The following is a 20780-nucleotide window of genomic DNA, read 5'->3' on the forward strand; positions in this document are numbered from 1 at the left end:
GTCCACAAAAAAAAGAACAGTTTCTGGGAGGGGCCGAAGACTAAGGTTTTAAGTCCAACCAATGCTGTGACCAACATGTTTAATAACCCAGAACCAGTGTAGTGCCTACGCTGCTTAATTCAAGAGAGAACCATTAAGAGCTTGATGTGAAATCAAAGCAGCGACAGAAGACGAGCTCTGCTGTTTAAAATTCAAATATCTCCAGCTGTGTTTGTGAATTCTGGCCCATGTGTTACACAGAGCCGCATTCAAAAATCACTAGTGACAACTTAAAAGATAAACATTAAGTTTACGGTTTAATGTACAAACATTATGGGGATTTTATTAACACCAGATGGTCTTTATGGCGCCTATTATATGTGTTGAATAAACAATAACAATTGCCATCTGCAACTGTGGTTGAAGTTGACAATTTAAAAAAAAAACTGCCTGGAAGTTGTGTTAACACTGCAAAGGGGATTCACAAACACCGACAGTTTGCAGCCTGTTTGTAAATCCTCTGGCAACGATGAGGAGCATTAAGTGTAGAACCACTAGACTGAGGAACAGCTTCTACCCTGAGGCTGTTAGACTCATGAATCTCTAACCAGGATAATCACTGTGAAAACTCATATCTTGCTGCTGATCTATTTCCTGTTGCTGCTGATCTATTCCATGTTGCTGTGTTCATGCGTGCTCTTCTGCTCACACAGACTCATGTTCATGCTGCTGTTCGACGTATTGCTTTTATGCCATTTTATGCTACTACTGCTTAGTGTATGTTTTACATTTTCCTTAGTTCATATCTCAGATCTTATTACTGATTTTCTTTTACATTTTAATACTTTTGTTGGATGTTAACTGGGACCCTGTGTACACAATGACAAATAAAGAAACCTGAATCCTTGAAACAATCTCCAGCGCAGAGTGTTGTGTTATCTTTAAAAACAGAAGTATTTTCACAGCGCTCTGATTAGAGTCAAACAACTCATAAGTGTTTAAATATCTTTAATGTGAAAATTCAGTTTGAGTTTGGCATCTGTCTAAATTTGTTCAATAACTCTGATCAAGTTAGCACAACGTGTCATTAAGCGATGACTGTCAAGCGCCTATGGGTGGGGATGGAGGGTCTAAAAAGATGCAAGCAGCAGCAGCAATGTTATGATGATTGAGCTTAACCCCCCCCCCCCCCCACACACACACACACACACACACACGAGGTTTTCAACAACCCAAACTTTCACCAAAACAGTTCATAGTTAGCAATCATGGTCAAATCTTTTGAAAGTCAGTGAGAGTAACCCCTGTGCAGGACTTTAACACCTGTATTTAGTATTTCATAAGAAAAGTTGACCTTGGGAATAGGAAATTTACAGTTTTGAGATATTTGGGACACTGCAGCCATCTTCAATGTACTTTCTAGCGGTCTTCGTATTTCAGATTCAATTCCTCTTCCTCAATCTTATAATAACAATTCAGCTTAAAGTTCAGTGATGGCCAAATGATCCCATCCAACTTGATGAAATACAGAGAAATGTGAGTCGAGTTCAGTTCTTTCCATTTCAAATATTATAACTGAAACAAAAGTACTGAAATTTTGCAGAGAAAAAAGCAAGCTTACAATAAGTTCAATTATACTAAAAAAAATAATAATCGGCTCATAAAAGGCACCCCAGCTAAGAAAAAACAGCAGATTCCAGTTGAATAATTGAGATTACTGGTATATGAAATGAAGTCGAACATGTAGAGACAAACTGAAGGAAGTTAGCAGACATGGTAGCTAAGAGCTCGCACATGTAAAGCGAACAGTAGGTGATCCAGGCTCATGGTTCATCTAGGTTACAGTCTAAGGTGCATCACAGCCCAGCAGGACTTCAACTTGTTGAATATATACACAATGGGACAAGCTGCTAGTTTAAGACCATTGATAGAGGCGGCCCATTATATTTAGGTTAATGGGAATAACAGGAGGGCTGTAAATGGCTTAATGATGGTTTGTGTGGAAAATACACAATTAGTTTAGAACAACTATTTCCAGACTTATAGGTTTGTTTTTTAAACAAAACTGATTTTTAATAAAGTTTGTATCATAAATGTCAGGAGGGGATAGAGAAAATAGAGGAAAAAAAAGAGAAATGATAGAAGACAAAATGGGGCGTGTAATGGAGCAAGCAGAAAGAAAGAGGGAGAGAACAGATGATTGCATGAAATGAAAGAGGGATTGAAAGGAGGGAGGGAGGGGGGAGATAGAGCTGGATGGGAGGGGGAGAGAGAGTGAGCCAAATGGAGTGGTGAGAGAAAGAGGAAGAGAAAATGAGAGGCAGCAGTGGGGGATGGGAGGATGTAGAGTGAGAACAAGAGCGAGACAGAAAAAAAAAGCGATGAGATGGAGTGAGACGAGAGTGAGACATGAGAGTGAGACGGAGAGAGAGACAAGAAGGGGCAGTGTGCAACGAAGACAGAAAGAAAAGGAGAGGAAGAGAGGACAGGGAGGGGTAAAGCTTGATGGAAACCCAGAAAAAAAGCAGAGAAACATGGAGGGAGGGAGAATAAAGAGGAAGAGAGGAGGAACAGAAAGGGGGGGAGGGGAGAGAGAAAAACAAAAAGAAAGGGAGCAAGTGACGATGGAAAAGAGCACAAACCCGATGAGTGTTTCGTGGTTTCACAGACAGGGCTGCAGCCAAAACAGAAAGGAGGGATGATGCTGGTCTTCAGTGGTGCTCTTGATTTAAACACATGCTAATATTCACACCAGCAGTAATAATCACCAACTGCCAACATAAAATCTATCCTTTATCACTCCTAGCTGCAAAAACCCCAACAGCTAAAGTATCAGCTGATTGTCATTTATTCCAGATCAATGCTTGTGTATTGCAGGGGTTTTCAACGTCAACATTTGTACCACAACAGAGGGACCTAAAGGGTAGAAGATGTCCAAATCATCAAGGTCCACGAGCTGTGAGCAGAATGATGCACTGTGTAGAGATGGTATCAAGTGGGACAACTGGAAACTTCATCCAATTCAATACTGTCGTGCTTTCTTACTGCATCTGAGAGCGGTTTGAGACGAGAGGAGGAATGATTGAAATTAATCCACGCCAAAAGGATCGACAGTGTCAGGAGTAAACAAAGACAGCTTGTAAACAGGCTCATCACAGAAACTGTGTCTAAGAAACTGTCTTCATGGACGTGTCAGATTTTGCAGAAGTAATAAAATGTACATTCTTATTGTCTGGAATGTAAGCTATTAGAATTGTTAATGCTAAAATAATATTTTTTACAAAAAGGTAACATTGTGTCCAAAAAATGCACATCGTAACCATTTCAGAGACTGTTTTTCAGATGAGGTGGCATTCTCTGAGTTTGAGCCCATTTAAAAATGATCTGAAGCTCTTGACTTTGACCTCCCAAGAGTCTTCAAACTGCTAAGTTCATGGCAAAAACCACATGTTCCTGTTTTTAGTATTTTGCATCGCTTTATAATGTAGCCGTTTTTGTCTCGTCATTTTTTTTTATATATAATTTCTTCCATTTACTTTTCATTTTTTTTTTTTTTTTTTTAAATGATTGTGTACTGTTGTCGTGTTCTTTGTCTAAAAAACAGGTCTCTCTTGTAAAATGAGTCCTCGAGGCTCAATGAGACTAACCTGTAGAAATAAAAGGTTGAATTGAATAAAATAAAACTTTATTGCTCCCGCAGGAAATTGTTGTGCAAGGTTCAGTACATACAGTAGGAACATGCACAAGGAATCACACGATATAAAAAATAATATAAAAATACCAACAATTCAAGTCTAAAACAATCAGGTGCAGACATTAAAATGTTTATTGTGGTGCAGGTTTAATTTTATTGTCCTATGTGCAGAAAGGGGGAGGAGTTGAAAAGTTTGATAGCCACAGGGAGGAAGGACTTCCTGTGTTCTGTGGAGCACCTCGGTGGTCTCAGTCTACGACTGAAGGTGCTGCAGTAAGAGTCCAGGGTGTCATGCAGGGGGGGTGACGTGTTGTTCAGGATCTGGAGCAGTTTCCTCAGCATCCTCTGCTCAGACACCTCTGTCAGAGACTGCAGATCCACTCCCAGAACTGAGCAGCTCTCTTATTATACTTGTTGGATTTTTATGTTTTTTTTTTTTTTAATTTTATTGATGTGATATTTTTCCTGGTTCTTGTGAAGCACTTTGGTCAGCATTGTAGTTTTTAAACATGCAGTACAAATCAAAGTGACATTTCACAGCCTTTTTTTTAAATCCTAAATTTGTTGAATTTTCAAGAGTCAAACTGGTTTCATATAAAACAACCAAACACTTATATTTCCCGATCTGTTTTGAGCTGTACCATTTGATGTGCATGCCTGACATCTCTCTCACACATTAATGAAATATATCATATTTTATAATAATATCTGATATTTTTTATCTTTATACTTCAAGTGATCTGAAGATAAAACCACTGTCTATTTTTAAATTTGACAATTTAAAGTGGTTATGGGTGGACTTCAAATTCAGCCCATTTTAGGGCCATGTTTCTCAAACTCTGAAATAGCCAGTCTTTAAAATGCATCGCAAAATGTGGACACAACCGTCACTAAAAAATTTACTTTAAAGAAAAAATGTAAATAAACGATTCCAAACAACAGTCATGAGATCCAAACGTATTTTTTGAAGAGCTGTATAGGTTTTAACAACATATCTTTGAGATTTACAGAAAAAATGACGAGGAAGGAAAAAGCATAGAAAATGTAGACATTTAAACTGAGCGAGCAAAGTAAGAATTGCACCTGAAATATTATAAATCTGCATATTTGGAACAGAGAACGGCTCATATAGAGCTGCAGCAGATGATGAAAACCACCGAACAATCATCTATGATCACCGACGATTCTGTCTGAATGGAGACTGAAAGATACAGACAAGCACCAAGAAGAGTTTGACTGCTTCTTGTCACGTTATATACTTTGTTCACCAGAGGGCAGTGGAAAGTAAAATCAAATGTAAACTGACTGAATCAGCAATGAAAATATTAAAATGTCTAAAATGTAATGCAATCATTACAGTCTTTGGCTAAGTCAGCAAAACTTAATAAATTGACTTCACTTTCTATCTTTGTACATAAAAGGCTTCTTTAAATGATTGTATTTATTAGTTAACAGCAGTACTTTGTTTATAATTGTTGCAACCTCCCTTGACTTAATGCAAAAAATTATTCCGCTGGGTTAAATTGGAAAAAAAAAAAAAAAGTCCATAATCTAAGCACATAATCTGATTTTAGTGCCAATTACTTGTCATCAATTTACTATTTTTATAACTTCCAGAAATATAAAAGAACAAATGCAGCGTACCCACAACCTAAATAGAGAATTTTTACGTTTTATTTAAAAATCTGAAGGTTTCCACCCTAATCAAAAACAGGACTAATCATTAATGAATTTATTTTTACATCCGTACAAAACATCTCAAGTGGACCTCAAAGTAATCAGCAGTGGATTAAGAAACACCAGCAGAAGCAGGTAAAGTGCATTTTATTATCAAGATCTGAAACGAACATGAAAAAGTGCACCATCTGGAGAAGAAATGGCCTTACAGACGTGAGGTGTAGTGAACCATAACGCTCGGTTTACCAAATATCTCCCTGGATTAATTAAGGAAAAGTGTAATGAGAAAGGAAAAAGATGTACTCTTTGTATTTAAGTTTAATTCCCTCTCTATGAAGACGTTACTGCAGCTTTAGGAGTTCTAAATGTGGCACTCGAGCAGGACCAGTTTACAGACAGATTTATAATATGCAGCACTGAGTTTTTAGCATAATCTTTAAGGTGCACATTAACTGTGTTACTCGGATTAAACATTCATGTGCTGCTCTACTAGGAACGTTACAGAACATGTGTCAAACTCGAGGCCTGAAGGCCAAATCTGGCTCTTGTTAAAGTGTTATCTGGCCCTACAGATGATATTTTAAATGACATTTTTTTTACGTCTTAAAAAACTGAACATACTTTTCATTCAACCTTTATTTAGACAGGTAAATCCCATTGAGCCCCGAGGACTCATTTACAAGAGAGACCTTTGTTTAGTGCAGGTTGTCATGGCAGTTAGTCAACTATGAAGAAAAGAAAAATGTGTTTAGAGTTTTTCAGTAATCTTTGATTTTGAAGAGACCGGACATCAAATGAACAATGCAACCCAGAAATATCTGACTAATTGTAATGTATTGAATGAAAATGGCCCTTAATGTGAACCAAGTTTTTAATTTGGACCCCCTTCTGTAGCAGAGTTTGACACCCCTAAGACATGCAGATACTTTTGTTTATAGTCTCAATTAACATAGGTTGGTTCATTAAAAGGTTTGGTGGGCCCTCCATTTTGTTCTGGTTCTGTCAGAGACTTGAACTATCACTTGCGCCGCTCTGTCACCTTCATCACTCTTTACTGCACTAACACCACAAGAGGGTCGGGACCATTATAAACCCACTCAGACACATGAAAAATGAAAACAGGACATTCAAATTAAAATCCTCGCAGTGCAATTTTTTAAATCTCATTTTTCCACCAGGGCTCTGCTACACAACCACGCCCTGAGACATGAGTCCAAAGCTGAGTGACTCACACAGAGATGCTGAAGGATATTTACTGAAGATTTAAACAGTAAATATAGAAACTGTGTTCACATATTCATGAGTATGAAGATATGCTTAATATAAAACAAATTAATACCTGCAAGGCTTGATTTATAAACAAATTTCATACTAAATTTAACAGGAAAAACCCAAATACTATAAATTTGGTGACCACCATCTTTTTGTACATATACAGTGAGGAAAATAAGTATTTGAACACCCTGTGACTTTGCAAGTCCTCCCACTTAGAAATCATGGAGGGGTCTGAAAATTTCATCTTAGGTGCATGTGCACTGTGAGAGACAATCTAAAAAAAATAATTTTTAATCCAGAAACCACAATGTATGATTTTTTAAATAATTTATTTGAGTGTTACTACTATAAATAAGTATTTGAACACCTGCCAATCAGCAACAATTCTGGCCCTCAAAGACCTGTTAGTCCACCTCTAAAAACTCCACCTCCACTCCACTGATTATTCTAAATTAGAAGCAGCTTTTTGAGGTTGGTAGCTGCATAAAGACACCTGTCTACCCCACACAATCAGTAAGACTCCAACTACTAACATGGCTAAGACCAAAGAGCTGTCCAAAGACACCAGAGACAAAACTGTAGACCTCCACAAGGCTGGAAAGGACTACGGGGCAATTGCCAAGCAGCTTGGTGAAAAAATATCAACTGTTGGAGAAATTATTAGAAAATGGAAGCAGCTAAACATGACTGTCAATCTTCCTCGGACTGGGGCTCCATGCAAGATCTCACCTCGTGGCGTATCAATGATCCTAAGAAAGGTGAGGAATCAGCCCAGAACTACACGGGAGGAGCTGGTCAATGACCTGAAGAGAGCTGGCACCACTGTTTCCAAGGTTACTGTGGGTAATACACTAAGACGTCATGGTTTAAAATCATGCATGGCACGGAAGGTTCCCCTGATTTAATCAGCACACGTCCAGGCCCGTCTGAAGTTTGACCATGACCATTTGGATGATCCAGAGGAGTCATGGGAGAAAGTTATGTGGTCAGATGAGACAAAAATAGAACTTTTTGGTCTTAATTCCATTCGCTGTGTTTGGAGGATAAAGAATGATGAGTACCATCCCAAAAACACCATCCCTACTGTGAAGTATGGGGGTGGAAGCATCATGCTTTGGGGTGTTTTTTTGCACATGGGACAGGACGACTGCACTGTACTAAGGAGAGGATGACCGGGGCCATGTATTGTGAGATTTTGGGGAACAACCTCCTTCCCTCAGTTAGATCATTGAAGATGGGTTGTGGCTGGGTCTTCCAACATGACAATGACCCGAAGCTCACAGCCAGGAGAACCAAGGAGTGGCTCCGTAAGAAGCATATCAAGGTTCTGGAGTGGCCTAGCCAGTCTCCAGACCTGAACCCTATAGAAAATCTTTGTGGAGGGAGCTCAAACTCAGTGTTTCTCAGCGACAGCCCAGAAACCTGGCTGATCTAGAGAAGATCTGTGTGGAGGAATGGTCCAAAATCTCTGCTGCAGTGTGTGCAGACCTGGTTAAAAACTACAGGAAACGTTTGACCTCTAATTGCAAACAAAGGCTACTGTACCAAATATTAACATTGATTTTCACAGGTGTTCAAATACTTATTTGCAGCAGTAACACACAAATAAATTACTTAAAAATCATACATTGTGATTTCTGGATATTTTTTTAGATTGTGTCTCTCACAGTGGACATGCACCTAAGATGAAAATTTCAGACCCCTCCATGATTTCTAAGTGGGAGAACTTGCAAAGTCGTAGGGTGTTCAAATACATATTTTCCTCACTGTATATGTGAATTAATTAATTAATAAAGTGAATTCAGTGCAAGTCTGAGAAGGCTTGTGTGCAAAGGGCAATAGTAAAAAACAAATTTTTTTTCATCAATGTTTATTATCAAAACATTGATGTTTTTATTGCTACATTTTGTTTATCGTGCAGCTCTAGTGCGCATTATGATTTACAGTAGTCCCTCATTTATCGAAGAGGATCCGTACCCTGAAGCCCCGCGATAAGTGAAAATCGTTAAGTAGGAGTAGTACTAAAAGTAGTAATAATTTATTTTAGTATTTATATATACACAAACCGGGGTGTGTGTGTGTGTGTGTGCGTGCGTGCGTGCGTGTGTGTTTCGGTACAGCATGTTCGGTTCGGTCCACATGCGTACCGTTGCGGTTATTTTTTCCACTCATTAGATTTTATTAACGAGAGATTATGCACCGTGGAACTAAAGTTCCTACGCGTGTTTCAGCACGGCACTATTATCTTGCAGCATGTGTAGCATTATCAGCCTAGCAGGCAACGAACAAGCCATCTCGTTGCAGTCTCCTATTTGTGAACATTATGGCTTTCTTGTTAAAAGACAAGTAGACAAATCCAAAGCTGTGTGTCGACGTCGTTTCACGGAGATTGGATCTGCAGCAGGCAACACGTCTAACTTGTTAACCGCCAAGTAGCGAGGGACTACTGTACTTCATATATATGATCTATGTGTCTGATGTGGAGACTGCCCTGAACAACCATTTATTAGTGCTGCAAGCAACACACTTTATGAAAGCATTACCCAAAGAAGGGTTCAAATATATTGATTTGTTCATTTTTGCACATTGCATTTAACTTTCTGGGTTTTGGTCCCCAGGACAGCTTCACTCCACTTATCAACATTAAACAGCATGCTGCTCAAGTGGTCACCTTTAAAAGGCTGTATTACAATTAGCATACTAAAATATGTTTCCCTTTCCACAAACATATCTGCTAAAGCTAAATGTAGATTACAAACTGTAAAGCTGGGATAACCAGTGCAGCACTGCTGACTTGAATGCTGCACAAAGTTATCATGACTTCACTTTCCTCACCTAAAGACAGATGGAGGGACAGGACAGACGTAGAATGGGAAACAGACATACAATGAACACACACCACTACATACATGCAGCTAAAATTACACTGAAGAGGGCATGAACTAGGCCACAGATCTACATTATACCAGTAGTTGGGGAACTGAGGGGAGGCTAACACTGAATATAGAAGCAGTCACATGAATCTGGGTCTATGTATTACTGACTATTTAAAGGAAAGTGTAATCAGTTTAAAGAGAGGAAAGGAAGCAGAAGGACAAGCAGGTGTCCTTCCACATAATAACTGACTTGCAGAAAATTATATCAGCTCTAAAATAATTAAAACCCGTTTGGTTGACTGCAGCAAAATTTAATCTGCAACGCTGCACTGGACTGCGAGACACTTACAGGCCCGGACAGACTCACTACAGAACGACCAAGGGTGGAAATTCCACCTCATTATTGTGGAGGTCAGTAAACAAGGAGACTTAAGAGAAATCTTTAGAGGGGGTCACTAAGATACAGTCAAATGTCCAGTTGTAAAATAAAGGAAAATTATTCGTTACCCGGTTCACTAGGTAGACAAGTTGCAGAAACGTAAACTAACAGGAGAACCAAACTTGTTTCTCCAGCCGCCCTGCACTAACTTTGTCTCTTTAAAGAACAGGGTCCAGGTCATGTACTAATGTGACTACAACACAAGCTGCTTCTTTTTTGATACAAATATAAAACCATAAAAACTAGAAGAACAGGTCACTGAACATCTAAAACACACACACACACAAAAAAAAAAACACTCCAATTAAAAAAAAACAATACAGTTAACAATGACCACAGAGAGGCATGTGCCAACTTCCAATGTTGCCATGGAAACGTGCAAACAAAAACTCGTGATCCAGTACAACTTAAGACTTTTAATGTGCTCACTCTGCAGGGTGAATAACGGAAAACAAATCTTCATGTACATCGAATATGAATGTAGTCTTCAACTACAGCATGATAGCAAACAGAATTCCAACAAATAACTCCACTATATTAGACAAATATTCTTCACATACTGATTTATTACTGAAATGATCAAACAAGATCTATTGCTCCTAGTAACCAAAGATCCCTTTAAACAAAAATAATGCTGTTGCCATGAGCAAAAAACTAAATATTTTGGTTTGAGTAGAATAATAGCACCTCAGGGCTGTGTGTTGAGCCCCCTCTTGTTCATTCTGCCCACAAATGATTGCGCACCTACCCATCCAGGCTGCCATATTGTAAAGTTTGCAAATGATACAGCGGTTGTTGGATGCACCACAAACAATGAGTCCGGCTACAGGCAGGTGGTGAAACATCTGGAGAGCTGGTGCAGGAAGAACAACGTCCACATCAATGTGAAGAAGATTGAAGGAGATAATTGTGGATTTTAGAAAGAGCAAACACACTTTTTTTTATATTTTTTTGCTATTTTGGGGTGTAACTGGGACCTTGAGTACACAATTTCGTTCCATCTCATGTACCACATGTGATGTGAATGACAAAGTCACCTTGAACCTTGATAATAAAAACACAGTTCCCTCACTGGAGATCAAACCCTGGTCTGCAGGAACATTCATCCCTCTGTAGAGAACTACATAGTACAGTGTCACTGGAAACCACAATTTGTAAAAGGCATAAATGCATCACTTTGTCTATGTAAATGGTGGACATGTGTTCTCATCTTTATATTGCTTAAAAGTAGTGTCCTCAAAGTATAGGAGGGAAAGCCTTCGTTTTTCTAAAGATTTCCCACCCAAGATAATGACCAACTTCACACAGGAAGAAATAAAAAATGGTTGCATTTATAACAAAAATGAACATGGCAAGTCACATGATGAGCAAGGCATATCGAGCTGCTAATGAAACATTAAGTCATGTGAACATAATGACAAATTTATAACGATATTTTTTCAAGTCATCAGAAAGAAAAGTCCAGATTTAGGGAGAAAACGAACGCCGAATCAAACAAAGGGATAAAGAAATGTTAGCAGCTTTGCACAGCTTCGGCCACAGTGGGGCTTGGAGCCAGAGCAGCACAACAACATGCTCGCAGCACCGTTTGGATGTTGTGCTGGATGGCAAGAGCTGCAGCTTCAAACAAGTTTTTGCATATAGATGAGGACAAACTACAACAAAAAAGTTTTCTTGATAAGGTCCTGAATGTCATAAAATTCAGTATATGTGGTGACACAAACGCATAGATGAGAAGTCCAATAAAAATCTGTTATTTCCCCAATAAAAGCTATTGTGAAGTATGTTATCGTCAGATTGTCAGCTCTTGAGCCACGGCACCGGCATTAATCTAAAACATAACCCATGAGAATGAGATTTAAATGTGTAACACTGCTCTAAAGGAGGACACGTCAGTTTCTTCAAAACAATGAAACTCTGTGGCAAAGCTCCTGTTAAAAGTCTACAAATCTGTTTTTGTTCAGTTTAACTCTCACAGCCACCCACACAGGTATCACAGGAAGATTAATGCAGTGACAGTTGTAACGCAAACAGCAAAACATTCAAACAGCGGCGAGACAAAACTGCAACAAAAACTGTTCAGAAAAGCAAACTGGAGCATTACAGCGAACCATCAGCTTGCTTCTGGGTGTAATGCACATTTTAAAACAAATAAACATGATTTTTTTGTTTTATCATTATCCCAGAGGGTCTCTGTAGCTGTGCAGAGCACCTATACAACAAAAATAAATAAAATGTGGCAGTGGATGGTGGATGTGGTTCAGCATGACTGTATCCAGCAGGCACCACAGATTAGGCCTTTGTGATTTGAGAAACACCAGCTTTTTTTTTAAGCCTGCCTGCCTGCAGCGCAGCCATGCACTGCAATGTGCTGACACCACCATCAGCTATTCTAAACCTATTAGCACAGCTACTTTCCAACATCCTGATGGAGAGCAGAGGGAGAAACCATTTTGAATTCATTTTAACTGAAAAACATGGGTCAAATTTCTACTGTCTTGAAGGATGTTTATTTAGAGTAAATTTTTAAGAGATGGTCGTCATTTGGCCCTGATGCAACACCACACTGCTGCTGCTGAACCATAAAGCTCATGACTCTCTGAGCAGCATACAGATTGTGTACCAGCAGCAGCCTAATAACAAATTATTGATCGGGGAAATTCATTTTTCTCAGCGTAAACTCAAACTGGGCAAGACATTTTTGTAAAGGCCAGTTAAACCAGGAGGCATAAATCCTGCAGACATTATGAGTACTAGGGATAATATATTGAAAATGTATCGTCATTGCAATATCAGTAACGCAATATCAACATCGTAAAGGACTCCTTGGACTGAAATAGATTATAGATCATTATATTTCATGTGCCATGCATTCATGTTCTGCATTCTAATGTATTTGATCAATCCAACGGACTTGCACTGGCCTTGACGCAAACAACTGGTTTAGATGATCAGGATGACAGGAGGAAGGAGGAGAATGTTGGTTTATTTGAGTACAAGTGGTTCATGCTGATCTTGACAATCGGATCATAACTAGTTGTGAGAGCAAAGGATAAAGCAATCATTTTACAGCAAGTTTGATGTGTGATTTGTTAGTGTATTTAGAAACCAACCAACAAATACATGGACACAAAATTACCACAAGCGGGAAGAGCCAAGTTAGCAAAGGAAATGTATTTTTTGAATGAGGGTAGATGCTTTCAACAAGGTGACAAGAGATGGTCAACAAGCTTCAAAACTGTATTCAGGAAGGCAGACTACTGCAATGGATGTGGTCATAACTGGTGATCATCCTGCCCAGAGCTGCTTCACAGGTCAGAGGAAAAACAAGTGCAAAAAGAGCTAAAAGACACCCTCTTTAAAAAGCCTGAGGTGTAGAACTCCACAGGCTGACATTACTTAAATACTCATGAGGCGGCAAAAAGAGGCCAAAATGCTAAGATAAAGAGCCGATATGACACAAGATCCCTTAGGAAGACCAAACGATATAAGTGGCTGGATGACGCCCTGCATTCCTGCAATCTTCTTGGTTCAAACTGATGTAAGAAATGGGCCACTTTCCACAGCATGGATGTAAGGTCTGCAAGCCAGTGGCACCTTTATGAGCACCGCTGAGTCACTTCTATCTAAAGGCGGTATCTCACTGAGCTGCCACTGTGGGACTAGTTGGTGACTCAAAAATGAGACAAATAATGAGAGAAAATATGTAAATTTTCCATTGCAGCCTCACTAAACTGAGTGTTTGAGACCTACAAGCAATGTGGACATGTTTTGAGCTGCCAGTTGTGTGTTGTTGTTTTTTTCATCTTGGCCTATTTTTTGTGTGTGAATATGGTGTGAATATGGTGACAAAGTTCCATATTGGAAACTTGTGCACACTATAAACATATAATCCTAGACATGAGCTTCAAATGTTGCATTCCTCAAGTGAAGCCACTCCTGAAGCACATACATCAGAAGTGTCTTACCTGGCGGAGGAGAAAAAGAACTGGACTGTTGCTCAGTGGTCCAACGTCCTCTTTTCAGATGAAAGTAAAGCATGTCATTTGGAAATCAAGGTACCAAGAGTCTGGAGGAAGAGTGGAGAGGCTCATAATCCACGTTGCTTGAAGTCCAGTGGGACGTTTCCACAGTCACTGATGGTTTGAGGTGCCATGCTGGTGTTGGTCCACTGGGTTTTCTGGTGTCCTCAGCCCAGGTAAGACACATCTGATGTCTCTGGTTCAGGAGAGGCTTGACTTGAGGAATGTGACATTTGTAGCCCATGTCTACGACTCATCTGTGCATAATGTGCAGGAGTTTCCAATCTGGAACTTTATCACAATATTCTAATCTTCTGAAACAATACGTTTAGGATTTTCAAGCCACATTAATCAAAATTACATGAAACGAAGGCTTAAAATATTTCGCTCTGCGTGTAATGAGTTTCAGAGTCAGTTTATTGTCACTCGCATCACATGTGGTACATGTGGTGGAACAAAATTATGTACACAGGGTCCCAGTTACATCAAACAATAAAATGCAAAAGAAAAACAGTAATAAGATCTAAGATATTATTTAAGAAAAACATAAACTAAAAATACACTAAGCACCAATAGCATGAAAACAATATGTCGAACAGCAGCACGAACATGAGTTTGTGTGAGCAGATGAACATGCATGAACACAGCAACGTGAAACAGATCAGCAGCAACATGAAACAGATCAGCAGCAACATGATGTGATTGTTCACAGTGATTATTCTGGTTAGAGATTCATGAGTCTAACAGCCTCAGGGTAGAAGCTGTTCCTCAGTCTAGTGGTTCTACACTTAATGCTCCTCAACCTCCTTCCTGAGGGGAGTGGGGCAAAAAGTGTGTGTGCTGGGTGAGTGGGGTCCTTCATGATGCAGGTGGCCTTCTTCCTGCATCTAGAGGTGTAGATGTCTGATTGTGGAGAGGGCGACAGACTCCTGTGCAGCCTTTCACTTTCTGAAATGACTAACCTTTTCATAACATTCTAATTTATTTTATTTTATTAGATGTAAAGGTTTAGCGCTCTTGAAACGGTTTGGAGATGCCCACAAAGACTTTGGGACTTCTTAAGACAGAAAAGATGTCACACAGATGTTTAAGTACTCAAGTGAACGGGTTGCATTTGGGCAACTCGAGCGAAGAAGCCAAGAACCTCAGAAGAATCAAGACAACAGGAGATTTCCTCATTGCAGCCCAGAGATACACCACGTTAAATAACCATCAAACATTATTCAAATGACCTGAAGACCACAAGGAATAGGGGGGGAGGATGTCTTTGTAATTACAGCAACCTACTCAAGTGCATCAGAGCACATCTATGGGCCTTGAGCTGCCAGCTGGTGAGCACAGTGCACAGCTGCATGCAGTGCACCATCCCCATTACACGATTAGACACTGCAGGTATGTGAAGGGTCAGCAGAGCTACTCTGGATTTGCAGTTCATTACGTGAAAACAGCTCAGGGTGCAGAATGCAAACCCACACAGGTGCACGGGACCTCCAGCGTGAGCTCACTGGAGGATACCTGTCGATGATGTGGATGCAGCTCATCCTCCAGGTGCAAGATGTCCACTCTGTGGCCTGGAGTGCGTGCACAGAGGCTAGCTCGAAGCAGCCCAACAAAAGCCGGTGCTGTATGAAAACAAGAGTAAAAAAAAAAAAAAAAAAAAACTTTTCAACACGCAGGCCTGCGCAGGACATGTCAGCCTGCGTGCTGTGGCGCGGACACGGCCGTGGACATGTTGGGCTAACACAGGCCCTCGGTGGGTCTTTTACCCCCATTATCTCCACCCTCCTCTTTCGACGCCATTTGTTTGTGGCAAGAGAGAACATTGAAGTAAAAAAAAAACAGATGGGGGGTGGGAAGAAAAGACGACATTTTGACTAGTTGCTGACCTAAATTGCGCATTTCGTGCTCGCCGCGGCGACAAAAGCGGCACAGAGAGGCGGCTATCCCGAGGTGGTGGAGAGAAAACACCGCCGCAAGAAAACAAAACGCGGCTACGTTTTCTCGCCTGGTCAGGAGGAATTCGATACATTAAAACCTCCTCCTCCTCCTCCTCTGCCTCGCCGGACAAGCCTTTCAGCGCCATGTCCCGTGTAAAAACTTGACAAACTACAAACAGAAACTCACCTGGCTCCAAAACGGGTTTATGGTGGCGACGTGACGGCGCTGGGAGTGAAAGCGAGCGGTCGGCGGCGGGTCCCCGTCGAGTGGCGCGAGGAGGAGGGAAGGAAGAAGGAGGCTGACGTGTATGAATAAACAACGGAGCTCCTCCTCAGCCGCACAGCCACATTCATATGTGCATGTTTTACCCCGTTAACCGCAGGTAATTCAACACTGAATAATAATCACCGTGTGTTGATTTTTTTTTTTTTTTTAAACTCGTCTTCAACTGTTTTTACAGCATCAGAAATCACCGCTTTTAAAGCCTCAAAATGTTGAATTTATATTAAAAAAATATATTAAATTACTAGTGAAGACGCATTTGTTTTGTCCAAGTTTATTTATTTTTTACTTAAAATAAAATTTTATCAGTGTTTTGTTTTTCCCCCTCTTTGAAACCCATGATTTGTGTGATGTTGATGTAAGGCCACCAGGGGGTGCTGTTTCCTGCCTAAGTGAGCTGATTGATGCAGCTGAGCAGGACAGGAGGGTGGTGGCCCCTGGGCTACAGCCATTTTGGAGCCAATTCAATTTTATTCATATAGCGCCAAGTCACAACAGAAGTCATCTCAGGGCGCTGAACAGAAACATTCATATACATAAAAAGTAAGTTCATCCTATTTGCCCATTCCTTAGATAAAGAACTTTACTAACTGGCTTTTCTATGTATGTGAATGTTCCTGTAAAGTGCTCTGAGACAACTTTGTTGTGCTATATAAATAAACTGAATTGAATTGTTTACATTATTTATCTGAGGAGCAGACTGCTTTGAGTAACTCCATCTCAGACTCTCATCTTGAGCAAGCATAAAGGCGACAGTGGAAAGGAAAAACTCCCTCATGAGGAAGAAACCTTTAGCATAACCAGGTTCAGAACAAGAGGCCATCTGCTTCAACCAGCTGGGTTTGGGAGGAACAGATACACAATGGCAGGTCGAGAATTACATATATAGAAATAATATCAAATGAAAACTATTCAACTGTAACAATTCATTTTAAGAAATGTGGCCAATGTGTCCTCCAGGAGTCTAAGCCTATGGCAGCATAACAAGCCACTGATTGTTGTGTGCATGCTAGTTTAAAAAGGTACTCATTCCACTCGTCCATCCATCCATTACCTGTACCTGCTTCTTTTTTTCCATGTCGCGGGGGCCAGCAGTCACTGTGCAAGAGGCAGGGGAACCCTGGACAAGTCGCAGGTCCATCACAGGGACACAAACCGCTTTGCCGTTGATAAGTGCGACTCCACTCGGCTCTCATCTTATCGGTTCTTCTCGGGTGTAAGTGATTTCCTGCTGTGACTTGTTTCCCCACTCTGTGGGCAGTATCGTAACAGGTCATTGTGTTTGAGCCACTCCGTCCATTGTGATAATTACCGTATGATTGTACTTGTATTTCTTAGCTTATCCCAACACTTGTAAGTCTGAGTGTAGTTTTGCTGCACCATCATCTTTGCGCTCATTTCTTGTGGCTCCGTTTGTCAGCACGATCAGAGAGAAAGTTCAGATGTAGTTAGCAGTTATTGCTGGGCAGGTCATCCAGTGACAAACCTCTGCTGGCCAATCAATGGCTGCTGTCTGCTTATGTCAAAATTGTCACCTCAAAGCAGCCTGCTTGGAACCTCAAACAAGATGGTCCCATAAATCAGGATGTGTGGGAGTGGGTGCCGGCAGTGGGCAGGCCCTTAATTGGTTGCGGTGTGGTGTAGAACGGATGAGAGTTGAGACTGTGGCAAAGCGCCATTGGAGACAAACAAGACAAACAGCCATTCTCACTCACACCTAGGGACAATTTACAGTTATCAATGAGCTTAACATGCATATTTTTTTGGTCTGTGGGAAGAAACCAAGTACCTGGGCTAGAATTTTATCTGGCAACCTTCCAGATGAGGAGTGGCTCTACCAGCTGTGCCACTATGTCGGCCATTGAGGTACTCACTGCAAACTAGGAAATCAGGTGTCAAAATTTGGGTCAGTCCCTGTTTGAAGGTTATTTTTAAGTAAAACTAGCTTTTCTGCTGTATTTCAGTTGTTCGTGAACACAACAGCAGCCATTTCCTCAGACATCAAAGATTCTGAATCCAAGTCTTAGATTGGTGGTTTTTGGAAATACCCAGCATTGGTGTGAAAATGTGTGCACACAATTAAAATGCAAACATTACAGCACCAACTAGTGACCAGGCATGGAAACTAAAGCAGCTTTAATGAGCACGTCATAGTTATATGTAGGCTTTTTCACAATAAACATCAGAAAATCTTTTTCCAGAGATTGTTCACTTAAACAGAGCCGCAGTTTGAAAAGAGTTTACTCTAGCAGATTTCCAAAAATGCAGTTCTAAAATACGGGTATGCACTCAATATAAACAGAACACACGGCTGGTTTTTATCAAGTTACATGTGAAAGCCTGAGTAACATGATTGACCTACATTAGGTTGGCTGTAGTCTGTGGGTAAACAAAGATGGCCGAATTGTCTTGATGAAGACATACGAGTTAATCTGCTGCTAAACACGAAAGAGAAAGATCAAGTTAAATGGGGTGTTGGAGCGTCATAAAGAGAGAGCTCAGCATTCAAATGTGCGTAGCTTTTAAAGAACTGTCTCTTGTTTGCTTTACCTTTTTAACCTAACCTATTTTTTTTAATCTGCATAGTGTATCTGCAGTCGTTCTCCAATGCAAGAGTTGGGGGTTCGAATCCATCAGCAGCCATATGCCGAAGTGTCCTTGGGCATGACACTGTACCCCCTCATTGCCTCTGATGTGTGTCCCATCAATGTATGAATGTGATCTCAAAGCACTGATTAGTCTCTTTAGATAATTGTTCATTTATCTTTGTATAGTAGTAGAGTGCTTTATGGATGGGTCAATGAGGGCACAGATTGTAGTGTAAAGCACTTTGAGGTCGTTTTCACACCAGATAGTCCGGTAGACTCGGTTCGGTTCGGGACCAATATTCATGACATTTTGTTTACATTTGAGCTGGTGCGTTTGCATTCACACTGCACTGTGCAGTCGAGTCAACTTGTAGAACCAACCCATTCCCCCGCTCGCTGCACCAAGAACTACTGAAAGAAACGACACAAAAACCTCTGAAGACACGTCTTCTTCTTCTTCTGGAAATAAAAATAAAAACTAAGTGGCATCAAATTTTAGCAGTTTTTGGAGTTATATTTTGTCATTTTTCAAAAATGGACTCAGCATGAGCAGAAGATGAGACAGAAGACCATGGAGAATATTGTTTTCCACACAAGGCAGCTGACGGCTCCATATAAGGTCAGAGAAATGCGTGTTTGTTTGTCGTGCGGAGCGGGGCTCGGTCTGTTTACATTCACACTGTACTCAAACCGTGCTGGAGTTCGCTTCTACCGGACCAAGACGTAGGTTTTAGCCCGGGCCAGAGTTCACCTTTTTGTTCCGTGACAGAGTTCGATGGCGCGTTCACACCTCCCTAAACGAACCGGACTTTCTAGGAAAACGAGCTAGAGTTCGATTAAAGTGGACTAAACAGGGCTGGTGTGAATGCACCCTCAGTATCTTGATAAGATAGAAAGGTGATCTATAACTACAGTCCATTTACCAGTCATGGGCCCTAAACTCTGGAACAATCTGCCCCTCAACATTAGACAGGCCACTTCAGTATCGGATTTTAAATTTCTCCTAAAAACACACCTGTATTTACTGATGTTTAACACAGTGTGATTTAATTTACTAGTTTGGTGTTTCTCAGTTTTTGTGTTTTATGTTTTTATTTTTGATGCTTTTAATGACATCTTTGTTTTCTTTCTTCAGTTACTATCTTGATCTTATTTTAAGCACTTTGGTAACAGCTGCTGTTTTAAATGTGCTTTATAAATAAACTTGACTACCGGTATTCTAGTTTAGGTCTTGTTTTATTGCCCAGTGTTTCTTGTACGGCAGCACGGTGGAGCAGTTGGTAGAGCTGCTGCCTCTCAGTGAGCCGGTTGCCCCAGATCAAATCCTGGTCTGGGGACCATTCTGGGTGGAGTTTGCATGTTCTCTCCGTGCATGTGTGGGTTTTCTCTGGGCGCGCTGGTTTCCTCTCACAGACCAAAAACATGCATGTTAGACTGATTGATAACTCTAAATTGAACCTAGGTGTGAGTGAATGGTTGTTTGTCTCTCTCTGTGATGGACTGGAGACCTGTCCAGGGTGTCCCCCGCCTCCCGTACAGTGACTGCTGGATATGGGCACCAGTGACCCCCGCGACCTGAAAAGGAAGAAGTGGTTAAAGATGATGGATGGACGTTTCTTGTACCATCTTCCATTCACCTCCAGTAAATATCCTCAATGTTTTTTTTTTCTCCAAACAGCCTGCCCCCTCACCTGTTCCCAATCAGTGATCAACCCAAGCATCACTACTTTGACTCTCACTCAGTTTGTTATATTAACCGCTCCTTGTCACCACTTCACCCTCGGCTCATTGTCCTGCATCCCTTGCAGATGTCTCGGTCCTCCTCGTGCCTCCCTGTGTTTTCCACTCCTGAGTTGTTGTTGCTGTCATGTCAGCCTTTTGTTTTTATTTTTCTTAAAATAAATATGTTTTATTTTATTCAAACACCTCTTGCTTGCCTTCACTTGGGTCCTACCTTGGCCCACCTTGACAGCAACAACAACTCAGGAGTGGAAAACACAGGGAGGCACG

At 40.7% G+C, this 20780-nt stretch overlaps 1 protein-coding gene across 1 annotated transcript in view; it reads right to left on the bottom strand.

The window, feature by feature from the left end:
• The window catches only part of znf710b (zinc finger protein 710b), a gene marked incomplete at its 5' end in the record, with an annotated part of 28902 nt that extends 12660 nt beyond the window's left edge, over positions 1-16242 (bottom strand). Inside the window, one exon of the mRNA XM_037693808.1 lies at positions 16087-16242. Coding sequence (XP_037549736.1) covers positions 16087-16242 — 156 coding nt within the window. The remainder of the gene's footprint in view (positions 1-16086) is intronic.
• Positions 16243-20780: the final 4538 nt, after the last annotated feature.

Source organism: Nematolebias whitei, chromosome 2, assembly GCF_014905685.2.
Source record: "Nematolebias whitei isolate Nwh7 chromosome 2, NemWhi1, whole genome shotgun sequence".
NCBI lineage: Eukaryota > Metazoa > Chordata > Actinopteri > Cyprinodontiformes > Rivulidae > Nematolebias > Nematolebias whitei.